The sequence below is a fragment of the Rhinolophus sinicus genome, chromosome 3, assembly GCF_057876585.1.
Source record: "Rhinolophus sinicus isolate RSI-liver-muscle chromosome 3, RSI-T2T, whole genome shotgun sequence".
In the NCBI taxonomy this organism is placed as follows: domain Eukaryota; kingdom Metazoa; phylum Chordata; class Mammalia; order Chiroptera; family Rhinolophidae; genus Rhinolophus; species Rhinolophus sinicus.
In genome coordinates this window covers 155,040,918-155,056,751 of record NC_142503.1, presented here as the reverse complement: position 1 = coordinate 155,056,751, position 15,834 = coordinate 155,040,918, and the positions used below count along the sequence as shown (strand labels likewise).

General features: G+C 40.8%; 1 protein-coding gene across 4 annotated transcripts in view; it reads right to left on the bottom strand.

The window, feature by feature from the left end:
* APH1B (aph-1B gamma-secretase subunit) overlaps positions 1-15,834 on the bottom strand; it is a 36,367-nt gene that overhangs the window by 141 nt on the left and 20,392 nt on the right. For 2 of the 4 annotated variants that reach the window (XM_019755376.3, XM_088797267.1), the window contains exons 5-6: positions 13,008-13,135; positions 4,670-7,961 (exon numbers count right to left, since the gene is read on the bottom strand). In XM_019755376.3, coding sequence (XP_019610935.2) covers positions 7,794-7,961; positions 13,008-13,135 — 296 coding nt within the window. In that variant the 3' untranslated portion in view covers positions 4,670-7,793. The other 2 variants (XM_074327609.2, XM_074327610.2) reach the window with 2 other exon arrangements.

The following is a 15,834-nucleotide window of genomic DNA, read 5'->3' as shown; positions in this document are numbered from 1 at the left end:
GACACAATTCACTTATCACATTAAAAATTTTAAATATTGATATACTGGGTATTCCTTTGTAGTGTGTTAAATAGACATTTAACATGGAGAATTGCTTTTGCACTCACTTTTTTTTAAAAATTGGGGAACAGTGTGTTTCTCTAGGGACCATCAGCTCCAAGTCGTTGTCCTTCAATCTCTAGTTGTGGAGGGCACAGCTCTGTGGCCCACGTGGGAATCGAACTGGCAACTCTGTTGGTCAGAGCTCGCACTCTAACCAACTGAGCCATCCGGCTGCCCCTGCATTCACCACATTTTGTTTGGTTATTACAGAATGGCAAAAAGTTTTGAGTGTAATATGGATTCCATATTAACTGCCTATAAACACATTTTCAATGAACATGTACATTTTTATACTTCTTTCCTTTTTTCCTATGTTTGTTTTATTTACTGAAATGCAATTTTATACTTGACTCTAATAACAAATATTTTGGGTTTGTAATTTGAATGTCTGTTCTACCACATTTTTATAATTCATTTTTGTGGTATTTTACAAAAGTATTGATCTGTGATGGATTAGAAATTTTTCTAAAAATAGCCCTTAACTACAGATAGTTTGAGAAGCAAACTAGTTCTAGAAAGCCAATCAATTTCCAATTCTTTGCTGCTTGTATAGACACAGGATTGATTTTTGTATGTTAACCTTGAATCCTATCTATGATCTTGCTAAATTCACTAATTAGTTCTAGTTGCCTTTTTGTAGTTTCCTTAGGATTTTCTATGCTGACAATCATATCATCTGAAAATAAAGAGTTTTATTTCTTCCTTTCCAATCAGTATGACATTTATTTTTCTTGGCTTTTTGCACTGGCTAGGGCCTCCATACAATGTTGAATAAAAGTGGTAAGAGTGGACATCCTTGCCTTGTTTCCAATCTTAGTGGAGAAAGTATTCAGTCTTGTGTAATTAAGTATGACCTTGCTATAGGTTTTACATGGATGTCCCCTTTTCAGGTTAGAGAAATTCCTTCATATTCTATTCCTAGTTTGTTGAGGTTTTTTTTAAAAATAAAAAATGGGTGTTAGATTTTAAAACCTTTTTTTTGCATTATTGATATCATCATGTTTGTTTGTTTTAGTCTGTTAATATGGTGAACTGAATGACATTTGTATGTTAAACTAATCTTGTGTTATTGGGATAAATTCTACTTGGTCATGTGTATTATACCTTTTATATATTACTGGATTTAATTTGCTAAAACATTGTTGAGGATTTTTGCATGTATATTCATGATAGATATTGGTCTGTAGTGCTTTTTACTCCTTATAATACCTTTGTCTGGATTTGTTATCAAGGTAATGCTTGGAAATGCTCATAAAATGAATTGGAAAGTGTATCATCGCTTCTATTTTCTAGAAGAGCCTGTGTAGAATTGGTATTTTCTCTCTTTCCTTTTTAATGTTTGGCAGAATTCTTCTGTAAAGCCTTCTAGGAATATTCTTTATGAACCACAAATTCAATTTCTTTAATAGCATAGGGAATTTCTAGTTAACTCCAACATGCAAAGAGCTTGGAAGTTGTCACTCCCACACTTACAAGAAAACACTAAACAAACTGAAAAATCAATCATTTTTCTTGCACCCATTAGAAAACTGAGGTCTCAGGGAAAGCCATTACCCTGAAATGTGGAGAGACAGGTGAATCCAGAGTCTAGCTAAGATTTGCTTACCTAGAGCAAATGCCACTAGAGCAGAGCCATAAAGTGGCAGGGACAGTTAGATGCTAATTTTGACAAACTGCTGGAGTGTGAGTTTGGAACAGTGTAAGAGTGAGTAAGACTAGCACACAGTCTTAGGAGCCCCACACTTTGTAGGTTTTACCTCCAGGAACCCAACCAGATTCTACTAGTAGAGAGAGTAAGAGTAATCATTGTAAACCCACCCAGTGTTCTCCACAACAAAGACCTGTTCTCTAGGGGAAAAGACCTTACAACAGCCTCATCTCACCTGGGGGAGGACAGTTCTGCCATTCCAGCCCCATTTAACCTTCCTGTCTCAAGAGGTGAAAAAGCTAAGAGACGCTTAGTTGAGGTATGCAAGCCCACTAAAACATTGAGATTTAATTTAAGGTTATAGGATATGTCCCCTCTCCCTCATCTTACTGCCACACCAACAGGCCTACAATATAATAACAGTGGGTTACAGCTACAAGTCTTTGAGGAGGAGCACATAGGGAAGGCCAGAGTCAGAAGTGGAGACAGAAACAAGGGTGCCAGAGGAATGTGAAGGCTCTGGCATTTAGAGCTGCAGCAAACATTCAGTACAGTCCAACGCTTGCCCAGAGTGACACAAAACTTACACTAAACATCTATTTTCTTCAGTAAATACAATTATTAGAAGGCATGTTAAAGGCAAGAAAAAACACAGCCTGAAGAAATATAGAGACATACAGAGTTTTTATTTCGTTTTCAGTGAGCTTTGTTTTTTAAAAGAAATTTGTCCATTTATTTCACTTAAGTCTCTAATTTATTGACATTTTTTGTAACATTCCCTTTTTATGTAATAATGCAGGATCTATAGGGATGTTTCCTCCCATTCCTGATACTTATAATTTGTGCCCTCTTTCTTTTTTCCTTATCAATCTGCCAGAGCTTTACCAAGTGTATTGATTTTTCTCAAAGAACCAGATTTTTGTTTCATTGATTTTCTCCATTGTGTTTTTCTGCTTTCTGTTTGATTTTTGCTCTTCTCTTCACTACTTCCTTTCTTCTGCTTATTTTAGCTTTAGTTTGCTCTTCTTTTTCTAGTTTCTTAAGGATAAGCTTATGTCATCGATGTTAAACACTTTCACTTATCTAATACAAGCACACGATACTCAAAATTTCCCACTCTGTTCCCTCCGTGGGAACTTTGCTTTAGCAACTATCCTCTCCCCCCACCCCCACTGCGTCATCAATTATTTCCCTTTCCACTGAATCACAAACATGCGGTTATAATGCTGTGTTATAGGCGGAAAAAAGAAAAATGCTCTCTTTCCCCATGTCCTCCTCAGGCTGTCACACCATCCCCCTACTATAATTAGATGGTTACCTGTACTCCATATGTTGTGTCCACTCCCTTATCTCCCAAGCTCTACAATCCATTGCGTTTAGGTATTCACCCCTCCACTGAAATTGCTTTTATCAAGGTCACCCAGCAAATGCCATCTCTCCATATGCAACGATCAGTTCTCACTCCTCATCTTACTCATTATTCTGCAGCATTTGACATACTTTCCCGTGGCTCTCAGGCCACCACTCTCTCCTGGTTTTCCTTCTTTCCTCACTGGGGACGCCACCTCCCCTTTCCAACCTTTCAGTTGCGGTGACGGAGGGCTCAGTCCCCAGTCTCCACCTTTTCCTCTTATCTACATCCATTTCCTATGTGCCCTTAATCCACTCCTAACATTTTAAGTGTCATCTATGTACTCAAGCTATTCTATATTATTTCAGACTCTGTAGTGCATTTAGTAGTTGCCTTTAAATAATACTTACATGTTTTAATCTGGGCAGTTAGATTAGATGGTCTCTGAGGACAGAGATCGCCACCATCTTGTTATTTTCCACCCATGGTAAGCACTGAGTAAACACTGTAAACTCCACCTCTGATTCTGCCCAAGCACTGAAAAATGTATGGTTTTATTACGAGTAGAAGCAAGGTTTAAAGGGATCCACACTTAAACAACAAGTACCACCTACAAATTCTTGAGACTTAAAGCCGGGACCTGCTCAGGGCTCAGAAACTATTACTATGATCACCTCAGAATGTGTCAAACCCCCAATTCTTTTACTGAGACTGAGACCATAAGCCAGTTGAGTGGTTCCTTCTATTCAGCATTTTCAATGAAGTGAAGGTAAAATATACACTTCCTTCCATTGGAGGTTTCTCACGTGTTAAGCTGGTCACGGGGAAATCCCTGTTCCAACTAAATACCAAACAAAGAATAATTAAACTAGAGCCACAATTTCAGTATGGAAGAAAGGCTGACAAAATTGTACACTAATCGGGGCTATTACCTGAGGAATACACACTGTTTCCACTGACTTACAAGTTAGGAGCAGAGAGCCCTTGGTCCCCGTGGATATTTCACCCAATAGCACCGTCAACATAAACCCAGAGCAGCCGCATGTCGAACCAGAGTGAAGAGGTTTTTGAGTTTCATGTCATAATGATTCTCTGGAGAGCTGATGACAAAGACCAGGCTCGGCCACTTAGCTGCACTGTCTCCTCAATGAGGAAAAACAAAACAAAGGGCTCTACAGGCTACTCACGGCCTCTGGGGAGAAACCGTACTGTACTCTCCTTGTCAGCCGATGCCCATCTTTAGTCACTATTAGATGATGCTTCATAAATTCACTAATTTACAATTAGATTTTTCAAGGTGCAGGTCCAGGATCTGTGAGGATTCTGCTCCACTTGGTTTAAGAGACCTCAAGGAATTTCTCTGCACCAAATTGTTTCTGAACACAGAAATGAAATACGCCTTACGATTTTAAATCAGAAAGCAAAGATTTCTCTTTGGAAAAAGTCTCAGAGCTGAGCAGTCATAAACAATAGAATGTATAGCCAAGTTTTATAAGAGACAAAAACTGGAATAACAGATACCAAAGGATACATTATTCGAAAGAAGAGGAAACACGGGAAACAAGCAGTGCCAAACAATCTTTTTATTGTTCACTGAAAAATACGGGTCTGGAAAGAGTCTATTGCATTAAGCATTGAATGCAAGGTCTGGTATTGCAAGTATATATGACATAACAATATAACATATAAAATGATACATGTTGTATGTACATACAGTACCCCCCTCTTTTAACACTAAATTTTAACAGAATGAAGTAAAAAGCCTTTTACTAAAGGAGGAATGTAAACACTGCAATCATAAACAAAATGCTCTAAGCAAAGAAAAGACTTTAAAATTGTTTTGCTGTGACATCTACTCCGTCTACCTGGAGGCAGGAATGGTGGGGCCCGGGAAAAACGCAGCGAACAAAACGCAGCACTCTCGAGGAATGCTTGGCAGTGCTATCAACTCTGCGGATCAGAATAGCTAGCATTTTGGAGTGAAGCTGCCACTCTCAGCACACGGTGACATGTGCTTGAGAATAAAGATATTAACACTGGGAACAAAAGACGTTTTCTATGCAGTCCGCAGATACCATCATTTCTTTCTTTCAGCCACCTTTCCATTAAGATGCACTACAAGAGACTATACTGCCAGGGAGGCAGGCCAGGATCTAAGTAACAAAAACGTCCCCAGTTACAACTACTAATTCAAATGAATTAAAGATAAATACAAATTTATTAGAGAGCAAGACAATCAGTCTCTATTATTCACGTGGCAACATATTTCAGCGCGGCAACAGTATTCGCATTCCAAGGTCAACTGTGCTGTACCCACATTTCCCTCCAAACTGAGAGCCCTGTTGGAGGAGAACACGTGACTTCAACACCAGCTCTTCCTCTCCGAATACTATCAGGGCTCAGAAAGCTCAGAATACGGGAACAACAACAAATTGTACCTCAATCTACACACAGCAATGGAGGAAGACTGTTCTCTCCCTCTGGGCTTCCTTGGCACCAGGCAAAGCAAGGCTGGAAGGCTCTTTGCACCAACAGTGCCCAACCTAACGTGGCGGGGCCCCCATTCGAGGAGAAATGGGGATTACAAAGTTCCTTCATTCACAGGCAATCAAGGACTAGGAAATAACTGCCTGAACTAAGACAACAATCTCACCATCAATTTTCTTCTCGCCTGAGCTTTTATAAATGAGATTTTACAATATCCCAGCTTCTTTCCTTAATATTACACTATTAATGCACAGAGGACGTCCTCAGAGCTCAAGTAGGAGTAATATTAATAGTCTCAGATTTTTCTACACTTTACAGATCAGTAGAGAGATTTGTAAGTCAATAGTAATAACTACTATGTACTTTTCTTATCCTGTGCATCAAACGTGGAACACCGTGTTCCACCAGGAGTAAGCCCAGTTCAGTGGGATCTTGTTCCACTCAGCTCTGCACAGTAAGTCTCACTGTTTAGTCTCCATGTCCTTGACTTTGCCTATGACTCTTCTAGTCTAGGGAAAATCTGTATAAAGGTGGAGAACTGCAGACCCCAGCGCAAGCACTGGTATTAGGACTAAAGTAGACTTCAGGGGAATAACTACAGTTGCTCATGAGACTGTTCACAGCCTTGCTAGAAACCTTACCGCTCCTGAATCCCTAGAGCAGGCAATTGTAGTTATGTAAACATGGGAGGGGATTTTGCTGAGAAAGGTCTCGTTCCCGTGTAAGGTTCTGGTCCCTGGCCAGCCCCAGTGATGAGTGGGCAGCCCAAAACGCTGGCCGCGTTTCACTGTGAACACGGTCCTACTCTTTCCCACTACAGTGCTGTCAAGTTCTTCCATCACTTATGTCACTGGCGAGCCTGCCCATTGCGGCTCCTATTTATTTTGGATGTTCCTACTACACATGTGGGATTCACTTTGTGTAAGAAATTTCCATTTCACACTGTCAGCTTCCTAAAAGCCATCAACTGGGAACACTTTCTAGTGAGTGAAGGCACAAATCACTGGCATTTCTTCGTTATAAAGAAAATCAAAAGGGTTGTTTAGAAGCTGAACAAACACCTTGGGTATTCCTATAAAGGGAGTGCTGTATCTGCTACCAAAACCCAAAGATATTTCTCAGATCCAAAGACTATACGGATTATGTAAAAGCATGGGTTTGGCAGTTTAAGACACATTTCCAATGTTCCACTACACCATTTAGGGGGAAGTGCTGGTTAGTATCACAGGAGCAGATTAAAAGTGCCAACGCCACCCTTTTGGCTTGTTTTCCTTGTAAACTTCCTCCAGCTCCAGTGCAGCCTGTCCCAGGGTACATCACTCCACACAGCCCTCAGAGCGGCTCAGAGATGGGATAACGGGATTCACCTCAACTAGTCCGGCAACTAGCACTCGGCGGGTAAGCACTGCTGTGGGGCAGAGCCCGTGGAAAGCCCTAAACCCAGCGGAGACTTATAGAATGGCACAAAAATTCCTGGTTTTATAATAGCTTCCCAGGAAGTCAGAAAACAATTGGTTTTTGGTTAAAGAAACTGAATCTATGCGCAAAAACAAGTAATGCCTCAAAAAGCAACATCTAGAATAGAAAAACTACAGGCAAAAACAGCTTATTATTCAATAGCTTACTTTGGCTAAATTATCATAGTAAGTCAGTGCAATTTATTATTATTGCATTTAGAAGCACAGTCTCCCACGTTCTCATAAAACAGGGCACAGTGAAGTGCACGAACGCAGTTCACAGAGACGCTAGCCCTTTAGCCTTTCGTGCCTTCAGAACTGAAAAAGACAAAGGCTAACCAGGTTCTGACAGATATTTACTTGCTCAGCACATGGTGAGTTAGGAAAGAGCTAAACATCTGATTCTTACTTACAGTGGCCTCAGAAGTTCCTATACGGACACTGATGATTCTCAACCTGGCTGCACATCAGAGCCACGTAGGAAGCTTTGCAAAATTACCAAATGCCCAGACCGATGAAATCTGCAGGGTGGAGCCCAGAAATCAGTATTCTCTATGTTCTCCTGTGCAAACAGGCGGCGCACGACTGATGCATGCCTTTCAGAGAGCTGTTGCACGAAAGCCATATCGTATCTAGACAGCTTTGTTTTTTTCTAAATTCCACCAGGAAAAGGGATTTTGAGAAAAAGGCACAGTTGCGCTTCCTGTAAAGACGCAGCTTCCTGCTGGGGAGGTGCTGGTGCGGGAGGTTATCTGGAGTGCTGGCTGGAAAGGAGGAAGTCCTTGTCCTGACAGAGCAGGCACAGCCTCAGGCTCCGGCAGCTGCCTCCGGCCACGAAGAACGCCCAGATGCCCATGGGCACCACGACCACGTATGCCGCCACCAGGCTTATTCCATAATGCGGACTGACAAAGGTCTGCAAAGGAAAAAGGCGTCAGCTTGGGTGTCACAACAAGCTTATGAAACATGGGAAGGAAGCAAAGATAGAGGAAAAGATGGACTACTTCTCATAGTTGGGTGCGTTTCACCAAACACGACAATGTGTGTCATGTGGAAGGAGCACTGGAACCACAGACACACACGACTAAACTAGTCAATGGACAATGTCCGAGTGGCAACCCTACAAGGTCACCAGAAGCCGGAACCTAAGGGAATATCCCAGAGAAGATACGTGTTACATAACGTGGGCCCCGCTTATAATCATTTCTGTGTTACTTAATCGGCTCCTAGAATTTGGGTTGCTGTGGGTTCCAAAAGTTCATTTTGAAAAATACTGAAAATACATCCATCCAATAGTTTAAGCCAGAATGCTAGGAGTTCGCTTTCATTCTTCTCTTACCCCCACTCCCTAACTTCCAATCTACCAGTCAGTTCTGCTGAGGTAAACTTCTAAATATCCCAAATTGGTCTCCTTTTTATCTTCATAATTAACATATATCTGGCAGGATTTTGAAAAGGAAGAGAAATCCACTTAAACGTGTTAAAATTGAGAGAATAAAGGAACAATTTCAAGGTTAAATAGACTACAGTAGCCTCTGAGGGATACTGGGCCATCCAGGACCATCCCGAGCAGTACGTGATGACCATATCCAGACTTGAATTGTCAAGAGGAAGAAATGTTCTGAAACCCAGTGAAAGCTGGACTCCTGAAAGAGGGGCTCCCAGGTAAGGCTGCAATTGCCACCTCTCACACTTCTGTACTGAAGCAGGGAGGGAGCAGAGGGAAGACAGACTCTTCTCTTTGTGTTTTCTTTTACCACGTTGTTTTTTGGATCAAACACAACTGGAAGAGAATAAGCAGCGAAGCCTGTATGATGCAATCTGAATGGGTTCGTTTCCTAGGCAACAGAGTAGGGCAGATGAAGGTGGCAAACGGACCTGGGGGCAAATGATAAATAACAGGACACCTCTCTAGACCAAGTCAGCCATCTCTAATCTGGACTCCTGCACTCACTTCCCTGTTGGTCTAACTGCTTCACTTATGCAGTCAGTGATAGTGCTGTGATCCAGCCTCCAAAAGGCAGTCCAAGGGATCTTTGCAAAACCCTAATCTGATTAGGTTATGCTCCTGCTTAACAGCCTTAGAGTATTATGCAAAATATTTACACTGGCCTGCCAAAGTCTACAGTACCTGGTCCCTGCTTTTCTATTCAAACTCCTATGATATGATGTTCTCATCTCTTTACATCCTCACATAGTAGCATTATTTGCGAGGGTCTTTTCCTTGTGACTCACTCAATTATGATTTGGCCCTTTGTCTTCCTTTGAGCAGTGCAAGGCAAGTGAATATAATATACACCAAGTACAACCAAATATGAGCATGGAAATACCTGGCTTCTTAAGAGTTTTGACTTCCATCATAAGAAAAACACGCCCTGAAAAGGAACAAGCACAAAAATAGAGCCCAATTGAAACTTATCTGCCTCTTGGAGTCAAGTCTAGAAAAACAAAAATACTGATGGGATGCCAAGAGGTGCTGTGTCATACAACAGTAAAGAACAAAGTGTCTATGCTAATGGGGGTTATATACCAGCAAGGGGGACAGGCCATGAATGAAGAAACAAATTAATGAAATAATTACGAGTTGTGATGACTGCTAGGACAGAACAACTGTAATTGTGAGGGTGCTAGAACAGCTAAGAACAAGGTGATCTACCTCGGGTAGTCAGGGAAAGCCCCAGGGAGGACCAATGAGCCAGCCTTGTGTAGACTGAGGGAGGGAACCAAAGGAGCTCAGTGCCGCTGAGAACCTGAGACGTCACCTCAATCACGGGTAGGGCTGGAGGGGCAGCACGTGAGAGGAGGTCAGAGGAGAAGGCAGGGCCAGCTACGAAGCATGTTGTGAGGAGTGTGGATTTTATACTCAGCGCAATGGAAGGTCACAGAGGGGTTTAGCTAGAGGAGCTGAATGACTTCAGATTTTTAAAACTACAGAGAAAAATTAAAGGAGCCTCTGGCGAAGCAGCGAGACTAGTGAGCAAGATTATGTACTGGACGAGGGGAGCACGGCATGGTGACTTAGGCCAGGGTGGTGGAGGCAGAGATGGGGAGGGGATGATAAGAACTGACAAGACTTCTTTTCAAAGGCTGCTGAGATGAAAAAAGAACAATGTCCATTAGATCTGGAGAAATGGAGATCCTTTTTGACCTTGACAAGTGTGGTTTTAAAAGGGTGGCTATAGAAGCCAGATTGGACCAGAAGTATGAGAGGCGAAGAAGTGGAGACAGAATTTGTGCAGACAACTCTGAGAAGTTTTTCTGCGATGAGGAACAGGAAAAAGGGGGGGGGTGCCTAGAAGGGGAAGAGGCAATAATGAAGAGTTTTATGTAAGGTATGTCTGTATGCTGATGGAGAGCGGGAAAGGAGAGGACACAATCAAGGGACTGACATCCTTAAGCAGGAAAGATTAGGTGTAGAGCCCAAAGAAAGGACTGACCTTTCACAGAAGGAGGGATACTTCCTCTGCTGGGCCCGGATAAGGTGGGGCGACAGGTTCCCATCTAGCCTAGCATTTACACTTAACAAAAGGGGACGATCTGATTGGGTCAGTTTCTCACTGTATCCCTCTGTCTACCAGGAATAAAGGAAGAGCCTCCAAGGCTTCTTACTTTCCTTCCCCTCACCCTACCTGCACTCGTGCCTGGGTAAGGCACCCACCCTGCCTATCGGCTCTGGCCAGGGAAACAGGCGGGTTTTGCAGGTAGCACTTTATGTAGAAAGAATGCTTTTCTCAAGAGGCATCTGTGGGTATGGCAGGGATTGAACGTTTTCTGGATTCTACTTTAGAATAATTCTATACCTAAAATTCACTGAATTTTAAATCCAAGCCATAAAGAAAAACTTGATTAGACTACAATACATAAGTTTTGTTCATAAAAAGACAGTAGAAGAACAAAGACAAACCACATAATAGAAGAAGTTATTTGCAATACATACATCTGCCAAAGGCCTCTTTTAAACAAAGAATATATAAAGAACCCCGAAAAATCAAAATGAAAAAGACAGACAATCCAATAGAATGATGGGCAAAAGACTTGCACATTTTACAAAAGGATAACCCAAAAGGCCAATAAACACACGAAGACATGCCCAGCCTTTGGCCCTTGCTGTTCAGTCCAGGGTACTCTGTCTCCAGACAGCCACGTGACCAACTCTAACGTCACGCCTTTGCTCAAGTACCCCCTTTACGATGAAGCCTACTCTCACTACCGACTTCAAATATTCAACATCCTTCCATCCCCCACACTCTAGATCCCTTTTAACCTGCTCGACTTTTCCTTTCTTCCATAGCACTGGTCAATTTCTAACCTACTGTATAATTTTTATTATGTCTATTGCTTATTGTCTCTCTCTCTCCCCACTAGATTGTCAAGGCAGGGATCTTCGTTTTGTTCACCTGCAACAGGGCCTGGAACGTAATACATAGACATATTTATAAATATTTGTCACTCAATAAATATTTGTCTAATGAACAAATAGTTGAATCCATAAGAACATTTGCTCTTTCATGTAACTTCCTTTCTGATTATAAAAGTGTATGTTGTAGAAAATTTGGAACATGCCAAAGACTATAAAGAATAAAAGAATCCATCCAGAGATAAAAGCTGTTAATATTTGAATGCGTTCTCTTTCAAGTCTTTTTCATGAAGATTTGGCTTTACATAGCTGCCATCCATCATATTCAAGGTAACTTTAGTTACCCACCACCACTGAAAGGTTTTTGGTAGAAGAGGCAATAAAACTGCATTTTGGCTGGATCGGAGAAGAAGGAGCCCAGCCAGCATAAGACAACCTGACATAAACTCTAAATGGATGGAGAGGAGAGAAACATGAGCCAGAAGACTATCAGAAGGAACCTTTAAAATACTTTAGATGAGACATGATAAGGGTTTGGACAAGGCAGTGGTGAGGAGAATTCTAATTCAAATATCTCACAAATTAAAAAAAAAGTCAGAACCAAAGCATTCCATAGCACTTAAAAATTTATCTAGTCAAGTTTTCTTTTTAAACATTATTTATTTTAAAGACTGGCATTATTATAATGTCAAGAGAGGAGGGAGTGAAATGGGCACTCTTGTTATCAATCAGATAGAGTAAAAAATGATACAACCCTTGTGGAAAGTATTTAGCAATTTTCGTCAAGGACTTTAAAAATATTCACACCATTTGACTTCATAATTCTATTCCGTGGAATCTAAACAACATATTGAAAAAGTTTCATATACAAAGTTGTCCAAGACAGCATTACAATAACCAAAAGTAGAAATATAAGTGATCAGTTAAGCAAACTGTAATTTTTATGTAACGATATAATGCCATTAAAATGTATATATGAAAAGGATTTATCAGAACATGGAAGTTGTTTAAGATGTGTCACATAACATAAGCATAATGCAAGACTATTCCTGGTTTAACCATATCCATTAAAAGAAAGACACTAGAGGGGTTGGCCCCGTGGCTCAGGCAGTTGGAGCTCCGTGCTCCTAACTCCGAAGGCTGCCGGTTCGATTCCCACATGGGCCAGTGGGCTCTCAACCACAAGGTTGTCAATTCGACTCCCACAAGGGATGGTGGGCTGCGCCCTCTGCACCTAGCAATGGCAAGTGGACCTGGAGCTGAGCTGCGCCCTCCACAACTAAGATTGAAAGGACAACAACTTGACTTGGGAAAAAAAAAAAAAGGTCCTGGAAGTACACACTGTTCCCCAATAAAATCCTGTTCCCCTTCCCCAATAAAATCTTTAAAAAAAAACACTAGAAAAAAATCTTTAATGAGCTCAACCAACAAGTTATCTTTCTGTAGTAAGATTTAGACAACTTATCATTCATTCATTCATTCATTCTTTTAAACAACTTTTCTAAATTTCCTCATTTTCCCACAAGCATGTATTTCATTTACATTTAGATATGTGGACTTACGTTCCAATAAAAAACACGGTTTGAGCAAGGTGGCAATACTTACCAAGGCTGACACCAGCACGTGGGTCAGAAGAACTACAAGAAGGGTGTACCACTTTTTCTTCTCACAGCCGTCAAAAAATACAATGCCCCAGAAAATGTGCAGCAATATGATAACCAGCGTCATGAAAGCTGAAAGACAGTCATCGGTTAGTGCCCGGTCCTGTGGACAGCAGACGCCAAAGCCCACTGAGCACGCAGTCATGATATACAGGCTCGTGGGGCACATCACATCACTGAGAGCTTAACTACCATCTGACAGAAGCAGAACCTTGACACACATTTGCTCAAACGTGAACACGGAAAGCAACATTTCTGAACAAGAGTTCAGGTCTGCAGCAGCTTCTCTAGGATGTGAACCTGTTAAAAGTCAGCTTGAATCTGGCTTTCAAGGAGTTTCTCTCAGGAATGCAATGAAACTATTGTGATACCTAATCAGCTTTTTCTGAATTAGCCTTCTCTACTAGTTAAGACTATTCTCAATTAAAAGGAGTAGCTTCAGTTTACACAAGTCTTTTCACTAAAGTGGAATTTCTCTTTGGATCTTTTTTTTTAAAGGCCAATGGAAGAATAAAAATATTAAACATTGTAATAATTATCTAAGATTCTTCTTAAGCAACTGAAATTCAATTTGATTAGCACACACAAGTTTTTCTGTGGAATTGTGTGTGTGTGTGTGTGTGTGTGTGTGTATCTTGGACAACATTCTTTATTTAAATGGTTAAGTTCCACATATTCTGAAAGTTTTAACATGAAAAAAACCAGCATACAATTTTTCCTTTTTGACCATCTAATAAGAGACCATTAATACCCACCAGTCTGGCAAAAATTCAAATCTAATAATTATCTTTCACACTGCTAGTAGGAAACAATCCAGCATTACCTAGGAAAGTTAAAAATTGGCACACTATTTCACTCCACCAATTCAGCGGCTAGGTCTATACTCTGAAGCAGATCACTAGCACTTAAGAACTTGTTAGAAATGCAAATTAAGGTGACCCACCCCAGACTTCCAGAACCAGACAATGAGCCCAGCAATCTGTTTAAAATCCTCCAGTTGACTCTGATGCAGTTAAGTCTGAGAACCACTGCTCTAGAAAAACTCTCATATATTTGCACAAGGAGATATATATACACAAGAATATTTATATCAGCATTATTTGTAATAACAAAAAGTGTCCATCATTTCCAGAATAGACAAACTATGGTGCGTGTACACATGGATCTACAATATACACGATCTCAAGAATATAATGTTGGGGGGTAGTATACTGAGGAAAAACAGCTATTATTTTACTTACACAAAGTCAAAAACACACAAGACAATATTATTATTTTAATTAAAGTTTATTGGTGTGACAATTGTTAGTAAAGTTACATAGATTTCAGGTGTACAACTCTGTATTACATCATCTATAAATCCCATTGTGTGTTCACCACCCAGAGTCAGTTCTCCTTCCATCACCATGTATTTGATCCCTTTTACCCTCACCTACCACCTCCCTCCCCCCACCCTCTGGTAACCACTAAACTATTGTCTGTGTCTGTGAGTTTTTGTTTCCAAAACAATATTAAAAAGACGTAACTGTCATGGTTGGAAGAAAGCAAGTTGTTACATCTAGTGATAGCATGCCATCATTTCTGTAATGATGGTAAATACTTTAAAGTAGAAGAGGGATTTTTTAAAACTTTGGGACAATGACAGACTAAACTAACATGATGTATTTTGATCCAAGTAATGATCCTGGAAAGGGAAGTTGCCCTGAAGGTAACGTATGGTGATGTGACGATGTCGTTGAGACCACTGAAGACACTCAGGAATTAAGTTTATGTCAAGAAAGACCAGGGTAGAATCTGTAATCTGCATAGGCATAAATGTTCACATACGAAGGTTCTTCTAAATCCTAGATGTCAATCAGATGTCAAGAAAAAGCAATGACACCATTAATGTGTCCTCTCTTTGTCAGCTTGTTTGCCCTTCTCTCTTTGCATTACCACGAATATTGATCTAGGCAGTCAGGCTCCTATGGTCAAGTCCTGGAGTTCAGCTACTTGAAAAATGCTCTTACTTATGGAATTTTCAGTTCATTCTCATTCAAAAGAGCATTATTCTGTGTTTCAGACAAGCAGCCTCAAGATATCACTAGCCCTGACCTTTCCCCCCCCAAATTCCAGATCCATATTTCTGTTTGCAGGGTCCTCTCCTGCTAAAAAGTATCTCTGATGGATCGCTCCTATCTCCAAAGGAAAGTCAATGCCTCTGTCTAAGTCAGGCACTGCTCTAGCTCTGGGGCTGTCGTGATGTACAAAACACAGGGCCCATCTGTCAGTTTACTGTCTTATTAACATCTAACGGGGAAAGCTTCAACATTTATTACAGCATCGTACATCTCCACTTGACTGCTTAGTCAGCTAACACTAGTTTCTGGCTGGCTTCTGGTCCTCATAAGCTTTTACTACTGCACTGCGCTACTTAGGATACTGGGATTTATTGTGTATTCCCTTTGCAATTGGTTATAGGCCCACCAGACACTGAGACATGGGTATGTAAATTATTCTGCCACAAACCTGTAGCTAGAGCTACCTACATGCTCGATACTCCTACATACATACATTTTGATACTTCTAATAAATGGAATTAACACTAACTAGAAATGAAGATTTGCTAACAGTATCTCTAGGGTACTATCGTTTAATTACAAAACCTTTCACATTTATGTTCCTAAATATAAAATTCAAAAAGTCCTTCAGTAGATAGCCAATGGTATTGTAACAGTTAGATGTCAGAGGGGTAGTAGCTTGGGGGAGGGGTGTTATCACTTTACGAGGGG